At 42.9% G+C, this 26,353-nt stretch overlaps 4 protein-coding genes across 8 annotated transcripts; 2 read left to right on the top strand and 2 right to left on the bottom strand.

Moving 5' to 3' along the window:
* Window positions 1-275: 275 nt before the first annotated feature.
* poglut1 (protein O-glucosyltransferase 1) lies at window positions 276-6,925 on the bottom strand. Of its 5 annotated transcripts, XM_058085943.1 has the most exons (13): window positions 6,853-6,925; window positions 6,030-6,463; window positions 5,817-5,946; window positions 4,519-4,603; window positions 4,069-4,212; window positions 3,848-3,983; window positions 2,602-2,723; window positions 2,466-2,525; window positions 1,280-1,379; window positions 1,132-1,190; window positions 847-1,014; window positions 714-770; window positions 276-651 (listed from the first exon to the last, which is right to left on the bottom strand). In XM_058085943.1, the coding sequence occupies exons 5-13, from the start codon at window positions 4,158-4,160 to the stop codon at window positions 495-497; spliced, it is 951 nt and encodes a 316-aa protein (XP_057941926.1). In that variant the 5' UTR covers window positions 4,161-4,212; window positions 4,519-4,603; window positions 5,817-5,946; window positions 6,030-6,463; window positions 6,853-6,925; the 3' UTR covers window positions 276-494. The 5 variants fall into 5 exon arrangements, with proteins under 5 accessions (XP_057941926.1, XP_057941924.1, XP_057941925.1 ...); XM_058085941.1 differs by having other exon boundaries at window positions 5,817-6,463; XM_058085942.1 differs by lacking the exon at window positions 6,853-6,925 and having other exon boundaries at window positions 5,817-6,677.
* Window positions 5,704-9,132, top strand: LOC131137697 (calsequestrin-2-like). Its single transcript, XM_058085936.1, has 11 exons — window positions 5,704-6,078; window positions 6,211-6,295; window positions 6,372-6,472; window positions 7,511-7,619; window positions 7,740-7,813; window positions 7,949-8,079; window positions 8,149-8,194; window positions 8,262-8,316; window positions 8,394-8,494; window positions 8,768-8,842; window positions 8,926-9,132. Exons 1-11 carry the CDS (start codon window positions 5,836-5,838, stop codon window positions 9,127-9,129), a joined length of 1,224 nt encoding a protein of 407 aa, XP_057941919.1. The 5' UTR covers window positions 5,704-5,835; the 3' UTR covers window positions 9,130-9,132.
* A 465-nt stretch (window positions 9,133-9,597) lies between these two features.
* On the top strand, window positions 9,598-13,144 carry LOC131137695 (oocyte zinc finger protein XlCOF6.1-like). Its single transcript, XM_058085934.1, has 2 exons — window positions 9,598-9,743; window positions 11,053-13,144. Exons 1-2 carry the CDS (start codon window positions 9,626-9,628, stop codon window positions 12,198-12,200), a joined length of 1,266 nt encoding a protein of 421 aa, XP_057941917.1. The 5' UTR covers window positions 9,598-9,625; the 3' UTR covers window positions 12,201-13,144.
* Window positions 10,909-21,339, bottom strand: LOC131137672 (vang-like protein 1). The gene is made up of 9 exons (XM_058085892.1): window positions 21,128-21,339; window positions 19,419-19,514; window positions 18,285-18,411; window positions 16,499-16,924; window positions 16,210-16,385; window positions 15,975-16,135; window positions 15,712-15,862; window positions 14,968-15,217; window positions 10,909-14,907 (listed from the first exon to the last, which is right to left on the bottom strand). Exons 2-9 carry the CDS (start codon window positions 19,484-19,486, stop codon window positions 14,647-14,649), a joined length of 1,620 nt encoding a protein of 539 aa, XP_057941875.1. The 5' UTR covers window positions 19,487-19,514; window positions 21,128-21,339; the 3' UTR covers window positions 10,909-14,646.
* Between the last annotated feature and the right edge of the window lie 5,014 nt (window positions 21,340-26,353).

Below are 26,353 nucleotides of genomic sequence, written 5' to 3'. Positions count from 1 at the left end.
GGAAATAAAAAAATAAAACACAGAATAAATAAAAATACTAAATAATAAATAAAATACTGTCATTTCACCAGAATAAAGTCTAAATATTAAGAGAAAAAAACACGCTATTCCAACTAAAGTGTCACTATTTTAGGAGAATAAATTTGGCATATTATGAGAAAAATACATAATATTTTACTACTATAGAAACAACGAAATCACGGTGGAATATTCAGAAAATGACATTATTACAAAAATATAATTTGAAAAACAAACCATTGAATTGAACAATTGAAAAACAAGTCCTCGTATTAAGGGAATAAAGTCCTCGTATTAGGGGAATAAAGTTGTGTTTGTGGAATAAAGTCAAAGTAGCTGAAAGATGAAAAAACTACAAATGGAAGAAAAAAAGCACATGTAGTAATAAAAGCTGTATTCTATGAGAATGATAGGATATGATGAAGACGAGATAGTCCAAATGATGAAGGTAGGGTCCAAGGCAGGGCACGCAGCCATCACAGCTCAGTCCTGGTGGACGGGGGCAGGATGTGCGAGTAGTGTGGGCGTCTTTTGGGGCGGTAGGCCAGCAGGCGGGCGAAGCGGGTGAGGAGCGTCTCCCAGTAGCAGGAGACGTCTCGCATCTGCAGGTGCTCCCAGACGAAGCGGGCGCCTCTGTGGAGAGAAGGAAGATGTCGGCCGTGAGAGACTCCACGCGCCGCCCGGGGAAACATTACCTGATGGCGATCTCTTCTGCAATGGCGTCGTTCTCCTGCACGAACTCTAAGAGTTCTCTGGAAACACATTTAAACATGGCAGAGTCACGGAAGTGAGGGTGGAAGTACCGCGTGATCGGACCAACAGAAGCACCTGACGTCGGAGAGGTCCTGCTTGACGGGGACGTAGTGGACCCAGGGCTTGAGCTGAGGGTAGAAGAACTCTTGCCATTGGTCGCCCACGTGAAACACCAAGGAGCCGCACAGGAACAGATGCTTGAAGCGAAAACTGGCCGCCACGCCTCGGAAGTTAAATAAATATCTTCAAAGGAAACAAAACATTTGATGCTCGTTGGGTTGTTGTTTCTGTTATTGTGTTAGCATGTTAGCATTCTAACATTAGCATGAGATGAGATTGAATGTGTGAGCTAAAGCGTACTTGTACTTGCAGTGGTCCACCAGTGGGATTTCTTTGGCCGGTGCTCTCCCGAGTGTGTCCTTCAAGTACCGTGAAGGAAAAGAAGATCCTGGTCAGGGTGGAGTGCAAATGAAGGTTTGGACACACAGAAAGAAGCAAGACGTCTGACCTTGTCTGACTTCCAGGCCTGGTTCTTCGTGTATTCTGCATCAACCAGATCTGGCATCTCCCTGGACAGGACGACCAGAGGGTCACGCTCTGAACTGGTCCTACCAGGAAAAAAGGGGAGGATGAGGTCGCCACAATGCTCTATGGAGGATAAGAAACACCTCTATGATTCTAAATAATATGCTTAGGCTTTTTTTATCTGCCAGGATGTTAGCCAAACAGCCAGGAAGCTAGCCAGGCTAGCAGGAAGTTGCTCAAACTAGCAGGAAATTAGCCAGGAAAGCTAGACGTTCGCCAGGTTATCAGGATGCTCGCCAGGCAAGCAAGAGGTTAGCCAGGTTAGCAGGAAGCTAGTCAGGCTAGTCGGACGTTTGCCAAGATAGATGGACACTAGCCAGCTTAGCAGGAAACTAGCCCGGCTAGCAGAAAGTTGCTCAAACTAGCAGGAAATTAGCCAGGAAAGCCAGACATTCACCAGGGTATAAGGATGCTCACCAGGCTAGCAAGAGGTTAGCCAGATTAGCAGGAAGCTAGCCAGGCTAGTCGGACATTTGCCATGATAGATGGAAGCTAGCCAGGTTAGCAGGAAGCTAGCCCGGCTAGCAGGAACTTGCTCAAACTAGCAGGAAATTAGCCAGGAGCGCCAGATGTTCGCCAGGTTATCAGGATCCTCGCCAGGCTAGCAAGAGGTTAGCCTGGTTAGCAGGAAGCTAGCCCGGCTAGCAGGAAGTTGCTCAAATTAGCAGGAAATTAGCTAGGAGCGCCAGATGTTCAGGATGCTGGCCAGGCTAACAAGAGGTTAGCCAGGTTAGCAGGAAGCTAGCCAGGCTAGTCGGATGTTTGCCAAAATAGATGGACGCTAGCCAGGTTAGCAGGAAGCTAGCCCGGCTAGCAGGAAGTTGCTCAAACTAGTAGGAAATTAGCCAGGAGCGCCAGATGTTCAGGATGCTCGCCAGGCTAGCAAGCGGTTAGCCAGGTTAGCAGGAAGCTAGCCAGGCTAGTCAGACGTTTGCCATGATAGATGGAAGCTAGCCAGGTTAGCAGGAAGCTGGCCTGGCTAGCAGGAAGTTGGTCAAACTAGCAGGAAATTAGCCAGGAAAGCCAGACTTTGCCAGGTTATCAGGATGCTAGCCAGGCTAGCAGGAAGCTAGGAAGTTTAGTTGTGATGCACACCAAGAAGCACTAACCTGGATCCTCTGAAGAACCCTTTGGATTCTTTGTTCTTCCACGGCCACCGAGCAGCAGATCTAAAATATACACGTTATGCATCACGATGATATCATGATATTGTGATGATATCTTTGCACCTTTCTTAGGCCTTACTTTTTAAGATCGTCCCTCATTAGGTCCCATCTTCCTAGTCCTGTAGGATATATGGGCCACACAGCAGGACCACCCTCCCAGAAGGTCCATGCTGGGTACATGATGTCCTGGTAGTCTGATGTCTTCTCACACACGCACACACACACACACACACACACACCACAACGTGTTAGTGTGCAGTGTAAGCAGAACGTGACAGGAAGTCGACCAAAAACAAGCAGAACGTGACAGGAAGTTGACCAAAAACAAGCAGAACGTGACAGGAAGTTGACCAAAAACAAGCAGAACGTGACAGGAAGTTGACCAAAAACAAGCAGAACGTGACAGGAAGTTGACCAAAAACAAGCAGAACGTGACAGGAAGTTGACCAAAAACAAGCAGAACGTGACAGGAAGTTGACCAAAAACAAGCAGAACGTGACAGGAAGTTGACCAAAAACAAGCAGAACGGTAGAGGAAGTTGACCAAAAACAAGCAGAACGTGACAGGAAGTTGACCAAAAACAAGCAGAACGTGACAGGAAGTTGACCAAAAACAAGCAAAACGTGACAGGAAGTTGACCAAAAACAAGCAAAACGTGACAGGAAGTTGACCAAAAACAAGCAAAACGTGACAGGAAGTTGACCAAAAACAAGCAAAACGTGACAGGAAGTTGACCAAAAACAAGCAAAACGTGACAGGAAGTTGACCAAAAACAAGCAAAACGTGACAGGAAGTTGACCAAAAACAAGCAGAACGTGACAGGAAGTAGACCAAAAACAAGCAGAACGTGACAGGAAGTAGACCAAAAACAAGCAGAACGTGGCAGGAAGTTGACCAAAAAACAAGCAGAACGTGGCAGGAAGTTGACCAAAAACAAGCAGAACGTGACAGGAAGTTGACCAAAAACAAGCAGAACGTGACAGGAAGTTGACCAAAAACAAGCAGAACGTGACAGGAAGTTCACCAAAAACAAGCAGAACGTGACAGGAAGTTCACCAAAAACAAGCAGAATGTGACAGGAAGTTGACCAAAAACAAGCAGAACGTGACAGGAAGTTGACCAAAAACAAGCAGAACGTGACAGGAAGTTGACCAAAAACAAGCAGAACATGACAGGAAGTTGACCAAAAACAAGTAGAACATGACAGGAAGTTGACCAAAAACAAGTAGAACATTACAGGAAGTTGACCAAAAACAAGTAGAACATTCCAGGAAGTTGACCAAAAACAAGTAGAACTAAATAGTCAAGGTAGCGCACACACTAACCTTACTAAAGGAGAAAACTGGGAGGGTCGGCTGCACCCAGTTTGGCACTTGAGGATAATCTCTGACATTGACCACCATCTCCACATCAGGTAACCTGTCAATCACCTCTAACAGGAAGTGCTCCACCCCGCTGCACCTGAACACACCAAAAGGGGAAGTGACCGGCACCATGAACGCTTCTGCTGTTTTGCACTTAGTTCCCGTTGCTAGGCAGAACAGACCTGGCAGGGAACATGCACTGGCGCTCCCGGTACAACTTATGGTCAATGATCTGGTAGTGGGTGCCCACCCCTCTTTCTACCGTCTGAGTCATGACATCCTGGGAGATGCCTCCTCGGAAGGGAGCCAAGTCTTCTTCTAGGACCCTAAAGTACACATTCATATAGAAATCACTGCAAAAATACAGTACTGGCCATCTACAGTACATATCACTTTTAAGATGACGGGGAAAATAATGTTTAGTAGCATAGAGTAGATATAGTTACAAAAATATAAAATAATAAACATCAGAAATTGAAAAAACTGCTGTAATTTTACAAGGAATTGTCTAAGAAAAGTATATTGTTCATTTGTGTGTATCACTCTGAGCAAATACAACAATACAGTGATCATTCTGGTCCCGATAATCACAATATGTTCATATAATTATTAGTGATGATGAGGACATTTACCTAAGGTGGCAGCTACAGTTGGCAGAGTTGCACTGACGATATACTTTAACCGCCTCTGAGATCTTGTCCTTCACTTCCTGTTGTCCTGGAGAAACAAAAACATAAAAGTTAAATCCCCCACACATGTCGTGTAACTGTTGCTATTGCTTCACGTAACGACGCAAATAATAATCATGTAGCTAAACCACTTATAAGAAATGAAATTGCTTGTGAAATCGCTAGTGCAAACATTTAAACGTGAATCGGCGCGTTGTGTTACTTTATATTGTTCTAGTCGGAGCTAGCTTGCCGGCTAATGAATGAAAAGAGCACAGTGTGTTAGCAAAACATAGCCGAGACTATCGCGTTCGGTATCGTTTTAAGAATATCCATCGAAACACCAATACCTGCTTCACAAGGCGAACACAAAACAAACACTTGCAACACAAACAGAAAAGTCCACACGCAAGAACGCTCCATTTGTCCTCAATCGTCAAGCTTTGACTATCCGGCACACAGATGAAGACATGAGAGTCATGAACGAGTCGTTCAAACTCGCGAGTTTTTTAAAACTGTGTAGGGACTCACGGCTACTCGTCTCCGTCTACTTAGCAGAAGATTCACTTCAGTGGGTGACTCATAAGACTTCGAGTCAATTAAAAAAAACAACCGAGTTGTCCCATCTCTACATTCAAGACACTTGTTGCTGATCCGGGATCGGCTACTTATGTCTGAGTGTAGTCATTACGGTAATGCGCACCACAACCGTTCAGTACAGTACCGTAATGGTGGAATAATTGCCTCAAAGGTGCATAATATGAAATTTGTAATGTGTAATTTATAAATATAATAAATATTAAGAGGAAAAAATATAATTTTGGTAGTTTATGTTAAAATATTTATAGTTAAAATATTAATAGAAACAAAAAAGTTTTTTTTTAATTAGTTCACGGACTGCTAGACAGCCTGCTAACCTGGTAAAGATCAACAATCAAAGGTTATCTAATAGCGAGATGATCGCTCACTCTTGCGCTCAGAGAAGATATCTTACTTTTAGCTTTTTAACCATTTGTACTATACATTTTCTAAACATAGTTATTGAGCAACTATGAACCTGTTGACATATTTTAAATCAACCTCTTTCTAGGTCATGTAGATTAGATTTTTGTGTGAGGAAGGAGGAGGAGGAGGAGGAAAGTGTCTCCTGTGAGATGTGACATGAAGTGATGGAGAGAGAAAGAAACAAAGGAAAGGTGAAGCCCAAGCAGGAGTAAGAGTACAGACGAGTCAGACGAAGAGAAAAGTAGATCATTCCATACTTCCACGCCTTCAGCAACAATGCGTCCTGTGTCCTTGTCCTTGGTTTGGACCTTCTGCCTCCACCTGCTTTGCTTTTGTGCCGCGGAGGAAGGTCTGGAGTTCCCCAACTTTGACGGCAAAGACCGGGTGCTGGACATAAATGAGCACAGCTACAAGAAGGCGCTGAGGAGCTTTGAGCTGCTGTGCGTCTTCTACCACCAGCCGCTTCCCACCAGCAAGGGCCTGCAGAAGCGCTTCCAGATGACCGAGCTGGTCCTGGAGGTGAGATCTTCTTCTCTTACAGGAAGAAAGTTGAAAGAAATGCTGTAACTTTACGAGGATAAAGTCAAAATATTAAGAGAAAAAAGTTTTAAGGAAATAAAGTGTGTGTGTGTGTGCTCGCCCACCACCCAGCTGAGTGCTCAGGTCCTGGAGGACAAAGACATCGGCTTCGGGATGGTGGACTCTGAGAAGGATGCCAAAGTAGCCAAGAAGCTCGGTGAGATGCTATCACGTAGATGACGTAGATGTTATATTGTTGTCTGTGCCAATGGTGTTGGACCCTGCCCTTGCAGGTCTGGAGGAGGTGGGCAGCCTGTACGTCTTCAAGGACCAGCGCATCATTGAGTTTGACGGACAGCTGTCAGCAGACACGCTGGTGGAGTTCCTGTTGGATGTGAGTGGACCACCAATATAACGTGATTGTGAATATTGTTGGGAAGAATAAAAGTATTCAACTGCTGATGCTGCTCCTAAAATGGCAGGCTTGCATCAGGAAGCATTTGGTGTTAAAAAAAAGTTAAAGTAAAAAAAAAAACAGCTCAACATGACAGGAAATTCCCAAAAAATCCGCCTTAACAGACTTTTTGACGCGCTATTATAGTGCTTACGTCCTGTTTGACCCTCGGCTGACGCCGTAGTTGTCACTATGTTAATACAAACGGGAGCAAACATTGAGCAGATATGAAGGAAGAAATTTATATTTTCATTGTTAAATTTAGCTTAAAAGCCCTGACCGATAGCTCTGGCAACAAGAACAAAGTTATTTTTATCTACCGTCGCTGGGATTTGTTTCATCAAGGACCAGGTCGTCATCTGCTGACTTGAGAGATCCGGGAAGGTATTGAATACACTGCCTGTATTTTTAAATTGACATCCCCGCAGTCGTATTAAAGAATACGAGTCTCACAATTAATGAGTCTTTTCTAAGAAAACTCACATTAATTTAGACTTATTTTTTATTTTTTTTGTTGGACCTGCGAGGTAAAATTTGCATACGAGTCGTTGGTTAACAGCAGGCATAGCCGAGGACCGCTATGCTGGGTCTTCGTCATTGAGCGGGAGCGTTAGCTAGAATTAGCAATACAGAACTAGTCGTCAACACACACAAAAACAAAAAAAAAACTAGTCGTCAACACAGCAATAAAACAGAGGTACATTATAGCGATAATGGTGTAAAACTAGATTAAATGAATAGTATAATATAAACACAGGTAGACTTGTACAAATAGGTTGTGTACCACAAATATATACCACATCAGCCGGAGAGAACTGAAGAAGGTGTGTTCAAGGACAGTGAAAAAAAGTGGGACAAATGGTCTTATGGCTTATTTTGGAATAAAATATTTAAAGAAACAACTTAAAAGCAATGGCTAATTTTCATGAAATGTATTGATGTTTTGGGTTGACCTTGCCGGTCCTGGCTGGCTTGCAGGTTCTGGAGGAGCCAGTGGAAGTGATCAACAACGCCATGGAGCTGCGAGCCTTCGAGAGGATGGAGGAAGACATCCGCCTGATTGGCTACTTCAAAGGAGAGGATTTATGTGAGTGCTTCACTGTCTCAGGAGAGCATGGAAATAGAAATAGCATCTAGTTCAGCAGCAATCAGGGCAAACCCAATGAGATTCACCTCACTCCTGCTCCTTCTTCTTCTTCTTTTTCAGACTACAAAGCCTTCCAGGAGGCGTCGGAACGTTTCCAACCTTACATCAAGTTCTTTGCTATATTTGATAAATCCGTAAGTGCTCATGTGTTTTTTAGCGTACAAAAACAGTCCTAATATGAGAAACAAATGTGTCATTTTTGATGGTGTGTTTGTATGAGGTGATGATAAATCTATGATACTTTCTCTTGACCTTGGGCTGGGCGTCAGGTGGCCAAACATCTCTCCCTGAAGATGAACCAGGTCCATTTCTTCGAGCCCTTCATGGAGGAGGCGGCCGTCCTGCCCGGCAGAGCTCTGTCCGAGATGGACATCGTGGACTTTGTCAAGCAACACAGGAGGTTTGATGCTCTTCATTCCCCATGTTCTTCCGTTCCGCCTGGTTGCAACTCTGGCTGTTTGTCTCGCAGGGCCACTCTGAGGAAGCTACGGGCGGAGAACATGTTTGAGACGTGGGTACGTGGCGGAGCGGTGTGCTGGCATGTTACTCGATCCCTTACTCACTCTTCTTCTTCTTCTACAGGAGGACCACATGGACGGAATACACATTGTTGCCTTTGCCGAAGAGGAGGACCCAGGTCTGACAAATCCATTCTCTCCTTCACGTCCAGCTACTCTTACATCTTGACGCCCCCCCCCCCCCCCCCCCCCCCAGATGGCTACGAGTTCCTGGAAATCTTAAAGGACGTAGCCAGAGACAACACCAACAACCCGGATCTCAGTATCATCTGGATTGATCCCGACGACTTCCCTCTGGTGGGATTCATTCACTTCATATTCTATCTATTTCTTATCATAAGGTACATACTAGGCACCCCCAGCCCCCACCAACAGCAGCACCTTACCTCACTAGCTTCTAAAGTCATCATATTATGGAAATAAAGTCATTGGTATTCCCATAATATGATGACTTTATTCAATAAAGAGTATATACTACTATAGTTTTTAATAAGTGTGATGAAGCTAAACAGGAAGTAGCCGTAGGAGGAAGAGGATGGGAGGTGAGAAAGGTTGTGTGGTGTTTTACAGCTGACCACGTACTGGGAGAAAACCTTCAAGCTGGACTTGTTCCGCCCTCAGATCGGCGTGGTCAACGTGACAGACGTAAGTCAGCGTCCGCAGGCCGCCATCTGCATCCATCACATTCATACTGGTTGGTGTCCTTTCCACCCCCCCACCCACCACAGGCGGACAGCGTCTGGTTGGACATGTCTGACGACGAGGACCTGCCCACTGCTGAGGAGCTGGAGGACTGGATCGAGGATGTCCTGTCGGGCAGGGTCAACACCGAGGATGACGACGATGATGATGATGATGATGATGATGACGACGCTGCCCTTGATGACCACCACCTCACCCATGATGATGATGATGATGATGATGACTACTAGACCTTTATTGGACCATTATTATTATCATCCTTTTGCTTATGCATCATTCATACAGGAAAGCTACTACATCATCATTGTTATTATTATAATTAGTGAAGGAGTGTACTAGCATTGTGTAAGAAGCCTGTACAGTATGTTCACTATACATACTTTCTTCTGTCATTGGTTTGTGGTAAAAGTAAGGAGCTCACATGTTGACGCATAACAGAGCATAAAAGTGCTAAAATATGGCGCAATGCTCATTATAATCTCACTAAACTCCATTCTTATACAATCAATCTTAATATAGCGTCTGACTTCTGTAGTAGTCTTCGATACCGCCCCAAGATGGCAGCAGTGTAACGCCATGACTGATAGATGCCGTAAAACCACCATCGAAGAAGAAAAGGCGGAAGTCAGCAACACTTGGAGATAAAGCACCGCCGCGGCAAAATGGAATCGTGTTTAAAATAAAAAAACATTCAAAGTGTTGAAATAGTTAGCAAAGCAGCGACTAATGGCGGCATCCGGTGAAATATTAACGATGGAGTCGTACGAAGAGGAACTTATTTGCCACACAACGGAGGAGCAACCGGAAGCTGTCAGCAAGACTCGAATTGTGCTACACGTTGAAGGTTTGTTTACATGTTTGCTAGCCGATGAATAGTCGACACCAAAAATGAATCCAACAGGTTAAACTCGTAGACGGGGTGTTATGGGCGTCATCGCGCATGCGTGTCCGCACTGTCTCGCCTCAGTAATACAATTATTGGCTGCTCTAGAAGTACGGAGATGACGTCATCGGCTAATTCGCCTATAATGTTGTTACAGGTGTTGTACGGAAAAAGGCATAGCACCTTAATTAGGTTGACACCTATAAATAAACTTGATTTGACCATGACTTCATCTAAATATCTAAATAAAATGACTCCTCTCCAGCCAGTACATAGTTACTATTGGTACATAGTTACTATTAGTACATAGTTACTATTGGTATATAGTTACTATTGGTACATAGTTACTATTGGTATATAGTTACTATTGGTACATAGTTACTATTAGTACATAGTTACTATTGGTACATAGTTACTATTGGTATATAGTTACTATTGATACATAGTTACTATTGGTACATAGTTACTATTGGTACATAGTTACTATTGGTAGTTACTATTGATACATAGTTACTATTGGTACATAGTTACTATTGGTACATAGTTACTATTGGTACATAGTTACTATTGGCACATAGTTACTACATAGTTACTATTGGTACATAGTTACTATTGGCACATAGTTACTACATAGTTACTATTGGTACATAGTTACTATTGGTACATAGTTACTATTGGCACATAGTTACTACATAGTTACTATTGGTACATAGTTACTATTGGTACATGGTTACTATTGGTACATAGTTACTATTGGCACATAGTTACTATTGGTACATAGTTACTATTGGTACATAGTTACTATTGGTACATAGTTACTATTGGTACATGGTTACTATTGGTACATAGTTACTATTGGCACATAGTTACTATTGGCACATAGTTACTATTGGTACATAGTTACTATTGGTACATGGTTACTATTGGTATATAGTTACTATTGGTACATGGTTACTATTGGTACATAGTTACTATTGGTACATGGTTACTATTGGTATATAGTTACTATTGGTACATGGTTACTATTGGTACATGGTTACTATTGGTACATAGTTACTATTGGTACATGGTTACTATTGGTACATGGTTACTATTGGTATATAGTTACTATTGGTACATTGTTACTATTGGTACATAGTTACTATTGGTACATAGTTACTATTGGTCAAGCATCCTTCTTCCATCACACGCTCCGGGACACCGCCAGGCAGGTGACCGAGTCTTGACTTCTACCAAAAGCTACTTTCACTTTCACTTTTCTGCCCTGCAGACGTCTGTAAAGAAGATCTTCCTCAGCAGCAGGAGGAGGAAAAAGAGGAGCCGCAGTTCCCCCACAGTAAGGAGAAGGAGTGGGTGCCACAGCCCCCCCACATTGAGGAAAAGTGGGAGCAACAGCCCCCCCGCATTAAGAAGGAAAAGTGGGAGCCACAGCCCCCCCACATGAAAGAGGAAGAGGAGGATCACAGCGACGAGCGTTTCGAAGGAGTGGAGGAGCTCCCAGTGTTTGTGGTCCAGGTGAAGAGTGAAGATGAGGAGGAGGAGCTTCAAAGCGGCAATGAAGCAGACGACCTCTCGGCGACGCCGTCAAACGGCGACGATGCGTGGTCACGCTCCCCGGACACCGATGATGACACCGCATGTCGGAAATGCTCCCGGTGTGGCGAGACCTTTGTCAACAAGTCCACCCTGGAGAGGCACGTGAGAACCCACACAGGAGAGAAACCCTTTGTGTGCTCAGTGTGCGGTAAAGCTTTCACTCAGAAAGGCAGTTTGACGACACACGCGAGAATACACACCGGAGAAAAACCTTTCACTTGTTCCGTGTGCGGCGTGAGTTGCCGGCGAAATCAGGATTTGAAAATCCACTCGAGGACGCACACCGGAGAGAAACCTTTTACGTGTTCGGTGTGCGGTAAAAGCTTCTCTCAAAAGTCCAACTTAACCACGCACATGAGAATACACACCGGAGAGAAACCATATTCCTGCTCCATCTGCAACAGAGGCTCTTATGACCGAACGACTCTTGTGAGACACATGAAGACACACACGGGGGAGAAAGCATTTTCCTGTCCGGTGTGCCGTGTGGCCTTTGTACAGAACCACAGTTTAAAAAAACACATGAGAGTCCACACTGGAGAGAAACCCTTCGTGTGCTCAGTTTGTGGCAAAACCTTCTCGGAAAAGTCCAATTTGACAGCGCACAGAAGGATACACAGCGGAGAGAAACCCTTTCCCTGCTCAGTGTGCGGCGCGGCTTTCGTGCAAAACGATACTTTGAAAACACACATGAGGAAACACACCGGCGAGAAACCTTTCAACTGCTCCGTCTGCGGCAAAGCGTTCAGACGAAATCAGTATTTGAAAAGACACACGCGACGACACAGCGAGGAGAGAAATGGAAATGAACACTTCGCTTGATTCTCATCGTATTGCCCAACCTAAGTCATCATATTGCAACATTCATTCATTCATTCATTCATTCATTTTCTACCGCTTTTCCTCACAAGGGTGTCCAGCCAATCACAGGGCACATATAGACAAACAACCATTCACACTCACATTCATACCTATGGACAATTTGGAGTCGCTAATTAACCTAGCATGTTTTTGGAATGTGGGAGGAAACCGGAGTACCGGGAGAAAACCCACGGGGAGAACATGCAAACTCCACACAGAGATGGCCAAGGGTGGAATTGAACCCTGGTCTCCTGGCTGTGAGGTCTGCGCGCTAACCACTCGACCGCCTTACCGCCCTTGCAACATTCAAAAATGTTCAAAAATCATCTTCTTCTTGTAAAATGGCCGCCATTTCCCCTTGTTGTTGTTGCTTTTTAAAACAATTTTATTTAATTAATTTTATTATTTTTTTAAATAGTTTGACCTCACTTCTTGTGAATTTATTAATGACTTTATTCCTAGAATATTTGGACTTGATTCTCATAATATTCTAACCAAATTTTCCAAAAATGACAACTTGATTGTGTTTTGTTTAGTTTCTCATCTAACCCTGAAAAATCACCTTTTTACAAATAAAAATACTTTTTACACTACTTTTACTTGTAAAATGGCCACCATTTTCCCCTGTTGTTGTTGTTGTTGCTTTAAATTTTTTTATTTAATTATTTTTAATTTTTTTTAAATAGTTTGACCTCACTTCTTGTGAATTTATTAATGACTTTATTCCTAGAATATTTGGACTTGATTCTCATAATATTCTAACTTTTTGCCAAACCAAAATTTCCAAAAATGACAACTTGATTGTGTTTTGTTTAGTTTCTCATCATAATCAATCATCTTTTCACAAATAAAAATACTGTTTACACTACTTTTACTTGTAAAATGGCCGCCATTTCCCCCTGTTGTTGTTGCTTTAAATTTTTTTAATTTAATTAATTTTTTTTAAATAGTTTGACCTCACTTCTTGTGAATTTATTAATGACTTTATTCCTAGAATATTTGGACTTGATTCTCATAATATTCTAACTTTTTGCCCAACCAAATTTTCCAAAAATGACAACTTGATTGTGTTTTGTTTAGTTTCTCATCATAATCAATCATCTTTTTACAAATAAAAAGACTTTTTACACGATGTAACCTTCGCTGGTAAAAGGTTTGTGTTCAAAGACCGGATTGAAGAAATCCACGCGTCACCATGGACGATCATATTCATTCAGCGTCGGCGGCGGCGGGGACTCCAGACGAGCCGACAGCGGAGTTTTGGCGGGACCAGGAGACAAAGAGGAATCCAATCAGAGCGGAGATGAAGCAGCGGGAGACGCATCCGTCGGCACGTATCCGAGTCATTACCAAAGAAATAGGAGAGGACAAGCTTTCCATTTGCATGCAAATGTTCATTTCCCTCCGTCGGCCTCATCCCGGACCCGCACGGGACCGCCGAGGCGGCGACAGATGAGGGGCGACAGGCGCACCGTCGAGTGATGGGCTTCGTTTCCCCGTCGGTTTGAGGTCCAAACGCGCTGTTACGACAAGGCACTGGACCGGGGGCCGTTTACAGCCCGCAGCTTATTGCCGATTGGCCCATGATGGAAGCAAAACTGGAAATGGACCAAATACCCAAATACCCCCCCGCAAAATATGGTCCAGATCCCACCTTTGCGTCTTGTTTTTTTTTTTTTTTCATGAACATAGAAGGAAAGTCAAACATTAACAAAAATCCTTTATTCTCCTGATAAACTATTTTGGGGGTTTTGGGACCCCCCAAAAGGAGAGTTTCTGTTCAGTGCCTACCAGGAGGTGGTATAATCTTTCATACGCAAGCTTATTTTTTGTTTTTTTGGTTAGAATTTTTTATCTTGTAAAAATATTTTTATAACCTTCTTCTGGTAAAATGGTCCCCCCCCCCCCCATTTTTGCATTTTTTTGAAATTAAAATGTTCCAACTATTGCAACTTTCTTCTCCTGATATTTTGACTTTATTCCCAAAATATTCAAACTCTATTTGTTGTTTTGTTTCTCATAACGTTACATAAAAAATATAATTTTTCTATTTCAAAATTGTGCTCCTAAAATGATATTTTTCCTCAAAATATCACAAAGTTATTCTCGTACAATTCTGCTTGGTCGTTAGCGAGCTTTTTTTCTCTTTGAATATTGACCACCATATTGATCATTTTGGTGAAAATGACAGCAGACGTTTATAGAAGTCCTACACTTTGGCATCTCCCTGCCACCGTGGTGCGTTCAAGGACCATAATGCGTGAGGATAAAGCATTACCAGCGAAGAACAAAGATGTTGAAATTGAGTAACAATCCGCTTGACGGTGGCGTATAAATCCAGCATGGATTCCCACAAGTTGGGGTAAAAAGTGTGCAGCTGCATAAAAAGTAAGAAAAAAAAATGTAGCTATACCGAGGTTTCGGACTGCAGGCGCAGGACAAACTTGTGGGACTTGGGGTCGACGTACTCCTCCGACATGCGGATGTAGGGGATCTCCTTGACGCTCACCACCAGGCTGAAGTCCACGCACCTGAGCAGGAAGACGGTGCCGTCCTTCAGGCCGCCCGTGACCGACGCCTCGCTGAGTAGTGTCCAGCGACACGTGGGGCGGCCGTCCTGAGCGTACCGCAGGACGGGGCCCGGCGTCAGGTAGCTCTCCAGGAAGGCCTGCGTCAAGAAAGGACAGGAGTGACGCCAAGAGGGGGGGTGGACGCAGGTGAGACGTACCTGGGGGGACATGTTGTTGCGGATGCAGAAGGCCAGGTGCTGCTGGATGGTCTCCATGCTGTGGCAGTGCTGCTGCTCGGTGCTCCTCAGGTACTTCTGCAGGGCCCGTGCCATGGACGGGAAGATGGCTTGGGCCGCCTCTCGCGGGTCCATCGCGTCTCCCGGAGCTTTCTTCTTCTTCTCCTCCTCCTCCTCTTCCTCCTGCACCTGCTTGATGTGAGCGAAGGCCTCTTCTACGGCCACCACCAGCCTGGGCGCCGACATGTACGAGTCATGAACTCAACACGCTCACATTCGTCTACAGTCACAGCTGGTTTTTCCATATGTATCACATATGGCATATTATATCAATAACACATATGGAATATATATATACATATATGTAACACACATATACATCATATCTATCTATATATATATATATCAATAACACACATGTAACACATATGCCATATATCAATAACACATATGGAATATATATATATATATATATACATACATATATATACATATATGTAACACATGCCATATATCAACAACACATATGGAATATGTATATATATATATATATATATATATATATATATATATATATATATATATATATATATATATATATACTATTTGTAACACACATGCCATATATCAATAACACATATGGAATATATATATAACAATATGTAACAAATATGCCATATATCAATATATATATATATATGAGGCGCCCCCCCCCCCCCCCCTCACCTGGCTCTACGTTTGCGTACACGCCTCTCATGCTCCGCCTCCTCATAGTAGAGCTCGTTGTGACCGGCGTCTCGGTGACGGGCGGCGGCAGCGATCATGGCCCTGGACTGGGAGTGTCCTAGTCCTGCTCTGGCGTTATTCCCTGGTGGGCCTGGATGGGGAACACGTGAAACACCATTCACCTTGGTACATATTTTAGCATCTACGTTTAGCATACGTAGCATCTCTGAGGTAGAGGTCGGGGACACAAGAAAGGGGCGCACCTTCAGTGGAGGCAGCTGGGAAGTCTCCATCCACTTCATACACCTTAAGACCGGCCAGGTGTTTGGCGGTGCGGGACTTGGAAGCGGCGATCCGAGCCGGGTTGTGGATGGGGAAATGGGAATAGTAGCGTTCCAGGACGGCCGAGGCCGCTCGCTGGATGCTGCGTACGTGAGGAGCAGCGGTCAGCAGAAGACATGACAGCGCCGCGGCGTACTTTCCACCGCCGTCTCTCACCTGAGCCGGCCCAGGTCGTAGTGTCTGGTGTGGCCGTCGGTGGAGCGTGTGACGCACACGGAGAAACATGGCCGCAGCTGGCGGAGCTCCAGCAGCACCACAGCCAGGTAGTGGATGAAGAGCAGAGCGTCCACCAGCGAAACGGCGAACTGGACAATGCCTCGGTAGTCCTCATCCTGCGTGTTTAGCACATCTTTTACTTACGTACATACGTACGTACGTACATATGTATGTACGTGCATATCTAGCTAGCATTCTTCATGAAGTAATAGTATAGTGATGGTCTGACCTGTGAGTGGAGGATCCTTACGGCGTAGAACAACCAGTAGCAGAGCACCAACAGCAGCACGAGGACGGCGAGGAGGGCACGCAACACGAAGAGGCGCGGGAGGCCGGTGCGCGGCGCTCGGAAGAAGAGGGCCCAGACGGCGAGCATCAGGATGAGCATCTTGAAGGCCACGGAGATGAAGAGGCCCTCGCAGGCCGTGCCGCAGCTCCGCAGCTTCTCGGGCCACAGCAGGTGGGGCAGCGCCAGGAAGGCGGGTGGCGTGAGGAACACCAGGACCCCCAGGACGGCGGCGAGGGCCAGCGTTGAGCAGCGGCGGCAGTCCAGCCCCACGCTGTCCTCCAGGTCCTTGGCGATGCGCGCCACGTCCTCCCGGGACAGGCTGCGCTCCGACGTGATGGCTGTGGTGGTCTCGCCCCACGTGTCATCCTGCCGGCACACGTTGGCGCAAAGTCATGCACCTCATATCTCATACACCTTATACCTCATATAGCTCATATCTCATACACTTCATATCTCATACACCTTATACCTCATATCTCATACACCTTATACCTCATATAGCTCATATCTCATACACCTTATACCTCATATAGCTCATATCTCATACACCTTATACCTCATATAGCTCATATCTCATACACTTCATATCTCATACACCTTATACCTCATATAGCTCATATCTCATACACCTCATATCTCATACACTTCTTATCTCATACACCTTATACCTCATATAGCTCATATCTCATACACCTCATATCTCATACACTTCATATCTCATACACCTTATACCTCATATAGCTCATATCTCATACACCTTATACCTCATACACCTCATATCTCATACACCTTATACCTCATATAGTAGCTGATACCTTATATACCTCATATCACATACACCTCATATCCCATATATCATACACCTGATATCTCATACACCTCAAACACCTCACCTCATATACCTCATACACCTCATATCTCATGCACCTTATACCTCATATACCTCATATCACATAAACCTCATATCCCATATCTCATACACCTCATATCTCATACACCTTATACCTCATATAGCTCATACCTTATATACCTCATATAACATACACCTCATATCCCATCTCATACACCTGATATCTCATACACCTCAAACACCTCACCTCATATACCTCATACACCTCATATCTCATACACATTATACCTCATATAGCTCATAATCATAATCTCATATACCTTATATACCTTATATCTCATACACCTCACCTCATATACCTCATACACCTCATATCTGAAACACATTATACCTCATATAGCTCATATCTCATACACCTCATATCCCATATCTCATACACCTCATACATAATACCCCTCTTATCCCATACACCTGATATCTCATACACCTAAAACACCTCACTTCATATACCTCATATCTCATACACCTTATACCTAATGTAGCTTAATCTCATACACCTCATATCTTATCGATCTCATACCTCATATCTCATAATCATAATCTCATATACCTTATATACCTGACATTTCATACACATCACCTCATATACCTGACATCTCATACACCTCACCTCATATACCTCATACAACTTATACCACATACACCTCATAATCATAATCTCAGATACCTTAGATACCTGACATCTCATACACCTCACCTCATATACCTCATACAACTTATACACATAACTCATACTACACTTCATAATCATAGGGGGCGGAGTTTGTGTGCTGATGGAAGGAAGCTGATGAGCAGTGATTGTGTGACGTTCGCCACCTGAACGTGCTCTCCCCGAGCACCAGCATCACCCAACAACGGATCCCTGGGCGCCGGCTGGATTGTTACTGATTTATCCAACTGGCCATCTTTGCTGCGTGACTTGTGGCGGTCCCGACTTCTCTCTCTGAGGAAAAACATAACAACCACAAAGTCAAGTCAATGTCGACGTCAAAACCACCATTTTGGTCATTTGTGGACAATTAGATTATGGAAAATGTTATAATTTTATCCAAATGAAGTCCAAATAAGTGTAAAGGTGACTATGGGGGTGTTATGGCATGTCTAGAGGGCTCTAATGATGTTAAAAGGTGTATTTAGAAGGTGGTAAACAGGTTTATTATGCCTAATATGTCTTATTTTCTCTTATGATGTCTACTATATTGGGTAATAAGAGTGTAAATGTGAATATAGGGGTGTTATGTCATGTCTAGAGGGCTCTAATGATGTTAAAAAGTGTTTTTAATAGGTGGTAAACAGGTTTATTATGCCTAATATGTCCTATTTTCTCTTATGATGACTACTATATTGGGTAATAGTGTTATGGTGGCTATAGGGGTGTTATGTCATTTCTAGAGGGCTCTAATGATGCTAACAAGTGTATTTAGAAGGTGGTAAACAGCTTTATTATGCCTAATATGTCTTGTTTTCTCTTTTGATGTCTACTATATTGGGTAATAGGAGTGTAAAGGTGAATATAGGGGTGTTATGTCATGTCTCGAGGGCTCTAATGATGTTAAAAAGTGTATGTAGAAGGTGGTAAACAGGCGCGGGGTGCTGGCTCAGTGAGACAGAGAGGGTGTAATATGATGAAGGTGTATAGTTGCATGAGAATAGTTCCAGGACGTCCTGGTGGGGGAAGAATGAGAGGAAAGAGGCAGTGGGCGACAGTGTAGCGATTGCTGTGTTTTGATTGCAGGGTGTGCTTTCCGCTTCCCTTTGAGTGTGGACATGGCCAGAATGTCACACACTAACTCCTGATACATACAGTTCGGGGCCATGTGTGAAAGGTGAAGCAGGGGTGCCAAGTAGAACACCTCCTGACTAATGTTGCTGTGTGAAATGCACACACACACACACACACACACACGCCATGTCTCCTGAGGAAGACTGTGGGGAGGTCAGAGGTCTCACCCGTGCCGATGGTCCCGCGAGCGCTCCGAATGGCAGGAATATCCCGAGTAGGTGGACTGCGTGTCCATGGAGGCGCCGTCCAAAGGAATCAGCAAACTATAGAAACATACAGTAGTCCAAACTTTTCATTATGACATTGATTAGTTTTTCATTATTCTGAAAATAACCTGCTATATTAGTAAAAAAGATTATACAACATAAAATATTTCTGACACTTCTTTGAATATCATTGGTAGAAATATTTCCATATTGATTCCAATGTTGTTATTGTGCTACCATAATGAATGATGATGGATGTGGTTGCTGTTGTTGTATTCTTTCCTTGTCAATGGTATCTTGAGAATGTGGGCGGGTTGATGCAAGACAGCTCACAAGCGAGCAGCCCCGCATTCCTGCTCTTGGCAAACCTGTAAGCTTTGTTGGAATGGCGGAGGGGCGGAATATCTCCACCTGCAGTCCAAAACCCTTCCTCACACACCATCTTCTCCAACATAGACTATGAGCATGTAAAATCATGAGCATGTTTATGTATGTGTCTAGGGATGAACATTTATTTTAAAAAATGCTATGCTAGCAATGCTAACATGCTAATCTGAGCATATTAACACATAGCATAATCGCGTGTTTAGATGCTAGTGTTTACTATGCTAATATCAGCATGCTAGCAATGTCAACATGCTAAGGTTAGCAATCTAACATGATAGTGTTTATGTACTGTATGTCTAACTTTGATAAACTTTCGATAAAAATGCTACTATGCTAATGTTAGCATGCTAGCAAATGACGCATTAACGGAAGTTTCATGTGGCGGCATTTTTTTTGACGCGTGATTAACATGCGCTCCTCCTGTTTGACCCTTGACCCACAAATTAGTTTGATTGAAGCCACAAGCTGGAACAAATATGAGCAGAAATTGAGAAAGAAAAGAATATTTTGATTAGTAAAGTTAGCTTCAAAGCCCCGGAACATGGCTCTTGCAGCAAGACCTAGCATCATAGTGTTTATGTATATATGAAAATAGCTGAAAATGCTAGTGTGTAGCTATGCAAATGGGTAAAAATTTTACTATTCTAATGTTAGCATGCTAGCAATACTAACACCTCCCATAATAGTGCTAAGCGCTTATGTATTTAAGTCCTTGAAAATAGCTAAATTGGTTGAGAATTGTGTCAGACATAATGAATCTTCCTGAAAATGTCATCCAAGTACATTAAAAAAATTTCAAGTACTTTTGAACACAAAAAAGCAGTCAACAAAAACAGTCAACTAGTGTCACGAAGAACAAACGATTCATCTGCGCGCAGGGATATCCTTCAGTATCCTTCCGCTGTGTGGAGCTGACCGCCGTGTAGCCCTACGCTTCCGCTTCGCCAAACCAACTCACTACCCACTACAACAAAGACGCTTTCTCCAAGTGTCCATACGCTGAACAACATGGCCGTCACGTGACACGCGTCAAAAAAGCAAAACACAACACGGATACCGCGAATGACTTCCTGGGCTTCGGTTAAAAAATAGTGCGTCTGTGTACAGGTAGACGACAACAGGGCGTGACTGTAATACACTACCGTAACTTTCATGTTGTTATGACCGTGTCATGTCATTTATGTGGGACATACATGTAATACACACACGAGACTACACGCAGTATTTTTGAGCGAAGCAGGAACTAAGCACAGCCTCACTGAATGAAGTGGAGTAAAACTCACCTGCTGTCGCCATTATTCCTGCTGCTCGGCCGCCACGTCGAGGTAGCCGAAGACGGACGAGTTGTGTTGTTCGAATGATGAAAGGAGTTGTGTTACGATGATTATTCCAAGAGTTGGTGGAGTGGAGTGGAGTGAAGTGGCAGCAGCCTTGCTAACAAGCAGGAGTCGCGGACAGTTTGGAATGTTCACACTGCTCGCTAGCATGCTAGGCTGCAGTGCCTCACGCGCCCGCAAGGGGGCGGCGTTAAGTCATCTATTTTCAACGTGATGTTTTTCCTCAATATTTCTACTCTATGCTACTATGACATTATTTCCCTTCATAATATTACCAGTTAATTCTCAAAAAACTACAACAATTTTTCTTGTGAAAATACATTAGCACAGAATGCTTTATTATCATCTTTGCCCGACTGAAATAAAGTAAAAATATTGAGAGATATACTTTTATATACAAAAAAAGATAATATCGTTATAGTCGCATAGTGTAATAAGACTTGCAAAATGAACAAAAAAAAACAGCAACCATGGAAAAAGCCAACAGATGCCTCCGGCAGTAACGTGGAGGATGCATGCCGACAAATCAATAGTTGTACTTCAACACACACGCACACACACACACACACACACACACACACACACACACACACACAATGCAGGTCAGTGCTGGTGCACGACCTAAGCGCCATCTCCTCAGGGAGCCCAAAGAATAAACATTCTTGTTTTTCATCATTCTTACCACAAAACAGGCTAACATTTATGCTAACCTTCAAATTCATATTCATATTCTTATGCATAGCTACATTTTTATTCATATTCATATTCACGTCATTCAATCACGTTAGAAATTCTGCCACCTGCTGATGCTTTTTTGCTACTACATTTCTTTTAACATCACATTCATCTTTGTAAATATTCTTCTCTTCATATCACCACTTTATTCCCATAATATCAGTTTATTCCCCTAATAACACCACTTTGTTCCCATAATATCACCACTTTATTCAATAATATCACCACTTTATTCCCATAATATAACCTATTATTCCCATAATATGATGACTTTATTCAAATTAAATGATAGTATTTCTATGAAGTATTGTAGTATTTATTATACACAAGGAAGAAGACGTGGTGGCGTGTTGACATGCGAGTGTCCTCATGTTTGATATGGGAAGCACGTGATGTCACGTGACTTTTCAAAGCGGGAAGCCCACACAGATGGCGCCAATTGGGAAGTCCCCCTGCCCCCCCCCCCCCCAACACACAATGGAATTAGTTGCGATGAAGATGGATGTCTTCCTCCCCAAAGAGACACTTTATGACCTCATAGGGCTTTTTGCTAAATTGGGAGCAAAAGTGAAAGTGTGTCAATATGAAGACGAGGAAACCTACAATGAGGATTCTTGACTTACGTATGGAATCGTTTCATAATAAACATGTTTACCGCCTTCTAAATACACTTTAGAACATCATTGGAGCCCTCTAGACATGATATAACACCCCTATAGTCACCTTGCACTCCTATTACCCAATATAGTAGACACCATAAGAGAAAATAATACATCATAGGCATAGTAAACATGTTTACCACCTTCTAAATACACATTTTAACATCATTAGAGCCCTTTAGACATGACATAACACCCCTATATTCAACTTTACACTCTTATTACCCAATATAGTAGACATCATAAGAGAAAATAAGACATATTAGGCATAATAAAGCTGTTTACCACCTTCTAAATACACTTTCTAACATCGTTAGAGCCCTCTAGACATGACATAACACCCCTATAGTCATCTTTACACTCCTATTACCCAATATCGTAGACATCATAAAAGAAAATAAGACATAATAGGCATAATAAACCTGTTTGCCACCTTCTAAATACACTTTTAACATTATTAGAGCCCTCTAGACATGACATAACACCCCTATATTCAACTTTACACTCTTACTACCCAATATAGTAGACATCATAAAAGAAAATCAGACATATTAGGCTTGATAAACTTGTTTAGCACCTTCTAAATACACTTTTTAACATCATTAGAGCCCTCTATGCATGACATAACACCCCTATAGTCACCTTTACACTCATATTACCCAATATAGTAGACATTCATTTTCTACCGCTTATCCTCACGAGGTTCGCAGGGGTGCTGGAGCCTATCCCAGCTGTCTTCAGGCGAGAGGCAGGTTACACCCTGGACTGGTGGCCAGCCAATCACAGGGCACATATAGACAAACAACCATTCACACTCACATTCATACCTATGGACAATTTGGAGTCGCCGATTAACCTAGCATGTTTTTGGAATGTGGGAGGAAGCTGGAGAAAACGGGGGAGAACATGCATGGCCAAAGGTGGAATCGAACTCAGGTCTCCTAGCTGTGTGGCCTGCACGCTAACCACTCACACCGTGCAGCCTTAAAGTCATCATATAATGGGAATAAAGTAATCATACAATGGAAATAAAGTCATCATATTATGGGAATAAAGTTCTCATGTTATGGGAATAAAGTAATCATACAATGGAAATAAAGTCACAATATTATGGGAATAAAGTCATCATATTAGGGCGATAAAGTCGTCATATTATGGGAATAAAGTTATCATATTATGGGAATAAAGTCATCATATTATGGGAATAAAGTCATCATATTATGGGAATAAAGTCATCATATTATGGGAATAAAGTCATCATATTATGGGAATAAAGTTCTCACGTATGGGAATAAAGTCATCATGTTATGGGAATAAAGTAATCATATGATGGGAATAAAGTCACAATATTATGGGAATAAAGTCACAATATTATGGGAATAAAGTCACAATATTATGGGAATAAAGTCATCATATTATGGGAAAAAAGTCATCATATATTGGGAATAAAGTCATCATATTATGGGAATAAAGTCATCATATTATGGCAATAAAGTCGTCATATATTGGGAATAAAGTCATCATATTATGGGAATAAAGTCATCATATTATGGGAATAAAGTCATTATCAAATGATTAAACAATGACAAGAATAAAGTTAAAAAACCAACAAAACGTAAACATGTAGAACGTGTGTGTGTGTCCAGATTGCGTATTGTAAAAGTGCTGATTGTGCGTGTCCAGATTGTGTGTGTAATGTATGCACACACACCTCATGATAGGCCGTGTACAGATGGTGCGAGCGTGCGTCTGAATGAGGAGGGAAGCGTGACGCATTGTGTGTGTGTTGGGGGGGTGAGGGGGGGGTCTTCAATACCGCCTCTAATGAGAACAGACTGGCCCTTTCTCAACCCCTCCCCACACACACACACTCTGATTCTCCATTTCTTCTCTTCGCCCATTCCCATCTGTTTGGAGACAAAGGACACGAGCCAGCCCGGGCCCCGGGACCCTGCTGGTGAAGTAGGCCCCCATAATACCTCTCATCCCCAGGGCTGCATTTCAACACATGGACAACTTCTTTGTAGCGCTCTACCTGGCTGGCTCGCCAGCGAGCTCGCTGGACATCAGCTGCCACACACACACACACGCGTGACATGCACATCACGTAACGCACAAAGATGACAGCTCTCTCAGATTGGCAACATATGGTTGCTTGCTTCTCCGGCACATCTCCTTTGCACATTACACTCCATTAGTGCACTTAGTACACTTAACCACATTCACCGGTGCATACTTAATACACCCCATACTAAAAATAAGACACAATAGGCATAATAAACCTGTTTACCACCTTCTAAATACACCTTTTAACATCATTAGAGCCCTCTAGACATGACATAACACCCCTATAGTCACCTCTACACTCCTATTACCCAATATGGTAGACATCACAAGAGAAAATAAGACATATTAGGCATAATAAACCTGTTTACCACCTTCTAAATATACTTCTTAACATCATTAGAGCCCTCTAGACATGACATAACACCCCTATAGTCACCTTTTCACTTCTATTACCCAATATAGTAGACAGGCTAAGAGAAAATAAGACATATTAGGCATAATAAACCTGTTTACCACCTTCTACATACACTTTTTAACATCATTAGAGCCCTCTAGACATGACATAACACCCCTATAGTTACCTTTACAGTCCTATTACCCAATATAGTAGACATCATTAAGAGAAAGTAAGACATAATAGGCAAAATAAAGCTGTTTACCACCTTCTAAATACACATTTTAACATCATTAGAGCCCTCTAGACATGATATAACACCCCTATAGTCACCTTTACACTCCTATTACCCAATATAGTAGACATCTTAAGAGAAAATAAGACATAATAAGCATAATAAACCTGTTTACCACCTTCTAAATACACTTTTTAACATCATTAGAGCCCTCTAGACATGATATAACACCCCTATAGTCACCTTGACACTCTTATTACCCAATATAGTAGACATCTTAAAAGAAAATAAGACATATTAGGCATAATAAACCTGTTTACCACCTTCTAAATACACTTTTTAGCATCATTAGAGCCCTCTAGACATGACATAACACCCCTATAGTCACCTTTTCACTCTTGTTACCAAACATAGGAGGCATAATAACAGAATAAATGGTAGAATCACTAAATAAATGATAGAATGACAGCTGTAGCAAAAAGGCGGGGCCTGGGTGTGGTCAAGGTTGGTAGTCGTCAAGATTGGGGTTTTTTCGGTGTCAGTGTTTGGGCAAAAAGACAGCGGGGCCCGCTGACGTATTTGCACGTCTCCCGTCCGTCCCTGCGCTCGCCGGCTTTCCCACGGGAGGTGCCAGACGGCCAGTAATTTGGTTGTCTTGGCTCGTCTGGAGTAACACCTGCCCCCTCTCTGGGGAGGGCCGGAGCCTTTCAGCCAGCAGCGGCACAAATGGACCCGCCCGACACGGCCTTAAGCTCCTCACCTCTCTCTCTCGCTCTCTCGCTCTATGTGAAGACGCACGCGTCGCTCGCCACGCGTCCACACGCACCAGCGTGACGTCACCCTGACTTTTACACAGGACGTCCCTGAAGTACACACTGGAATATCATAATTGTACTGTATCATATACTCTATATACCATATACTGTATTATACACATTATAACACAGTATTGTATCATCATTATGCAATGCAGTCAGTTAAATCACATATTCATTCATATTCGTAATATCGGCTATATTTCAGTTTTGCACATAATCATGCAATATTTGATATTTTAATATATTTATTCATAATTACTGTAG

Source organism: Doryrhamphus excisus, chromosome 10 (genome assembly GCF_030265055.1).
Source record: "Doryrhamphus excisus isolate RoL2022-K1 chromosome 10, RoL_Dexc_1.0, whole genome shotgun sequence".
In the NCBI taxonomy this organism is placed as follows: Eukaryota; Metazoa; Chordata; class Actinopteri; order Syngnathiformes; family Syngnathidae; genus Doryrhamphus; species Doryrhamphus excisus.
The sequence above is the reverse complement of the archived record's forward strand: the minus strand, read 5'-3'. Positions and strand labels throughout refer to the sequence as shown.

Bases quoted from the DNA above. Each gene is read 5' to 3' on its own strand.
- poglut1 (XM_058085939.1), bottom strand. From the start codon at position 4,977: ATGGAGCGTTCTTGCGTGTGGACTTTTCTGTTTGTGTTGCAAGTGTTT. The intron at 1,380-2,465 runs GTTAGTGCTTCT...TTTTCCTGGTAG, and splicing joins GGGTTCTTCAGAGGATCCAG to GACCAGTTCAGAGCGTGACC. The intron at 771-846 runs GTGCTTCTGTTG...ATGTGTTTCCAG, and splicing joins CAGGACCTCTCCGACGTCAG to AGAACTCTTAGAGTTCGTGC.
- LOC131137697 (XM_058085936.1), top strand. From the start codon at position 5,836: ATGCGTCCTGTGTCCTTGTCCTTGGTTTGGACCTTCTGCCTCCACCTG. The intron at 7,620-7,739 runs GTGAGTGCTTCA...CTTCTTTTTCAG, and splicing joins CTTCAAAGGAGAGGATTTAT to ACTACAAAGCCTTCCAGGAG. The intron at 8,195-8,261 runs GTACGTGGCGGA...CTTCTTCTACAG, and splicing joins AGAACATGTTTGAGACGTGG to GAGGACCACATGGACGGAAT.
- LOC131137695 (XM_058085934.1), top strand. From the start codon at position 9,626: ATGGCGGCATCCGGTGAAATATTAACGATGGAGTCGTACGAAGAGGAA. The intron at 9,744-11,052 runs GTTTGTTTACAT...TCTGCCCTGCAG, and splicing joins AATTGTGCTACACGTTGAAG to ACGTCTGTAAAGAAGATCTT.
- LOC131137672 (XM_058085892.1), bottom strand. From the start codon at position 19,486: ATGGACACGCAGTCCACCTACTCGGGATATTCCTGCCATTCGGAGCGC. The intron at 16,136-16,209 runs GTGAGAGACGGC...TCACGTACGCAG, and splicing joins TACGACCTGGGCCGGCTCAG to CATCCAGCGAGCGGCCTCGG. The intron at 15,218-15,711 runs GTGAGGGGGGGG...GTCGGCGCCCAG, and splicing joins GTACGCAAACGTAGAGCCAG to GCTGGTGGTGGCCGTAGAAG.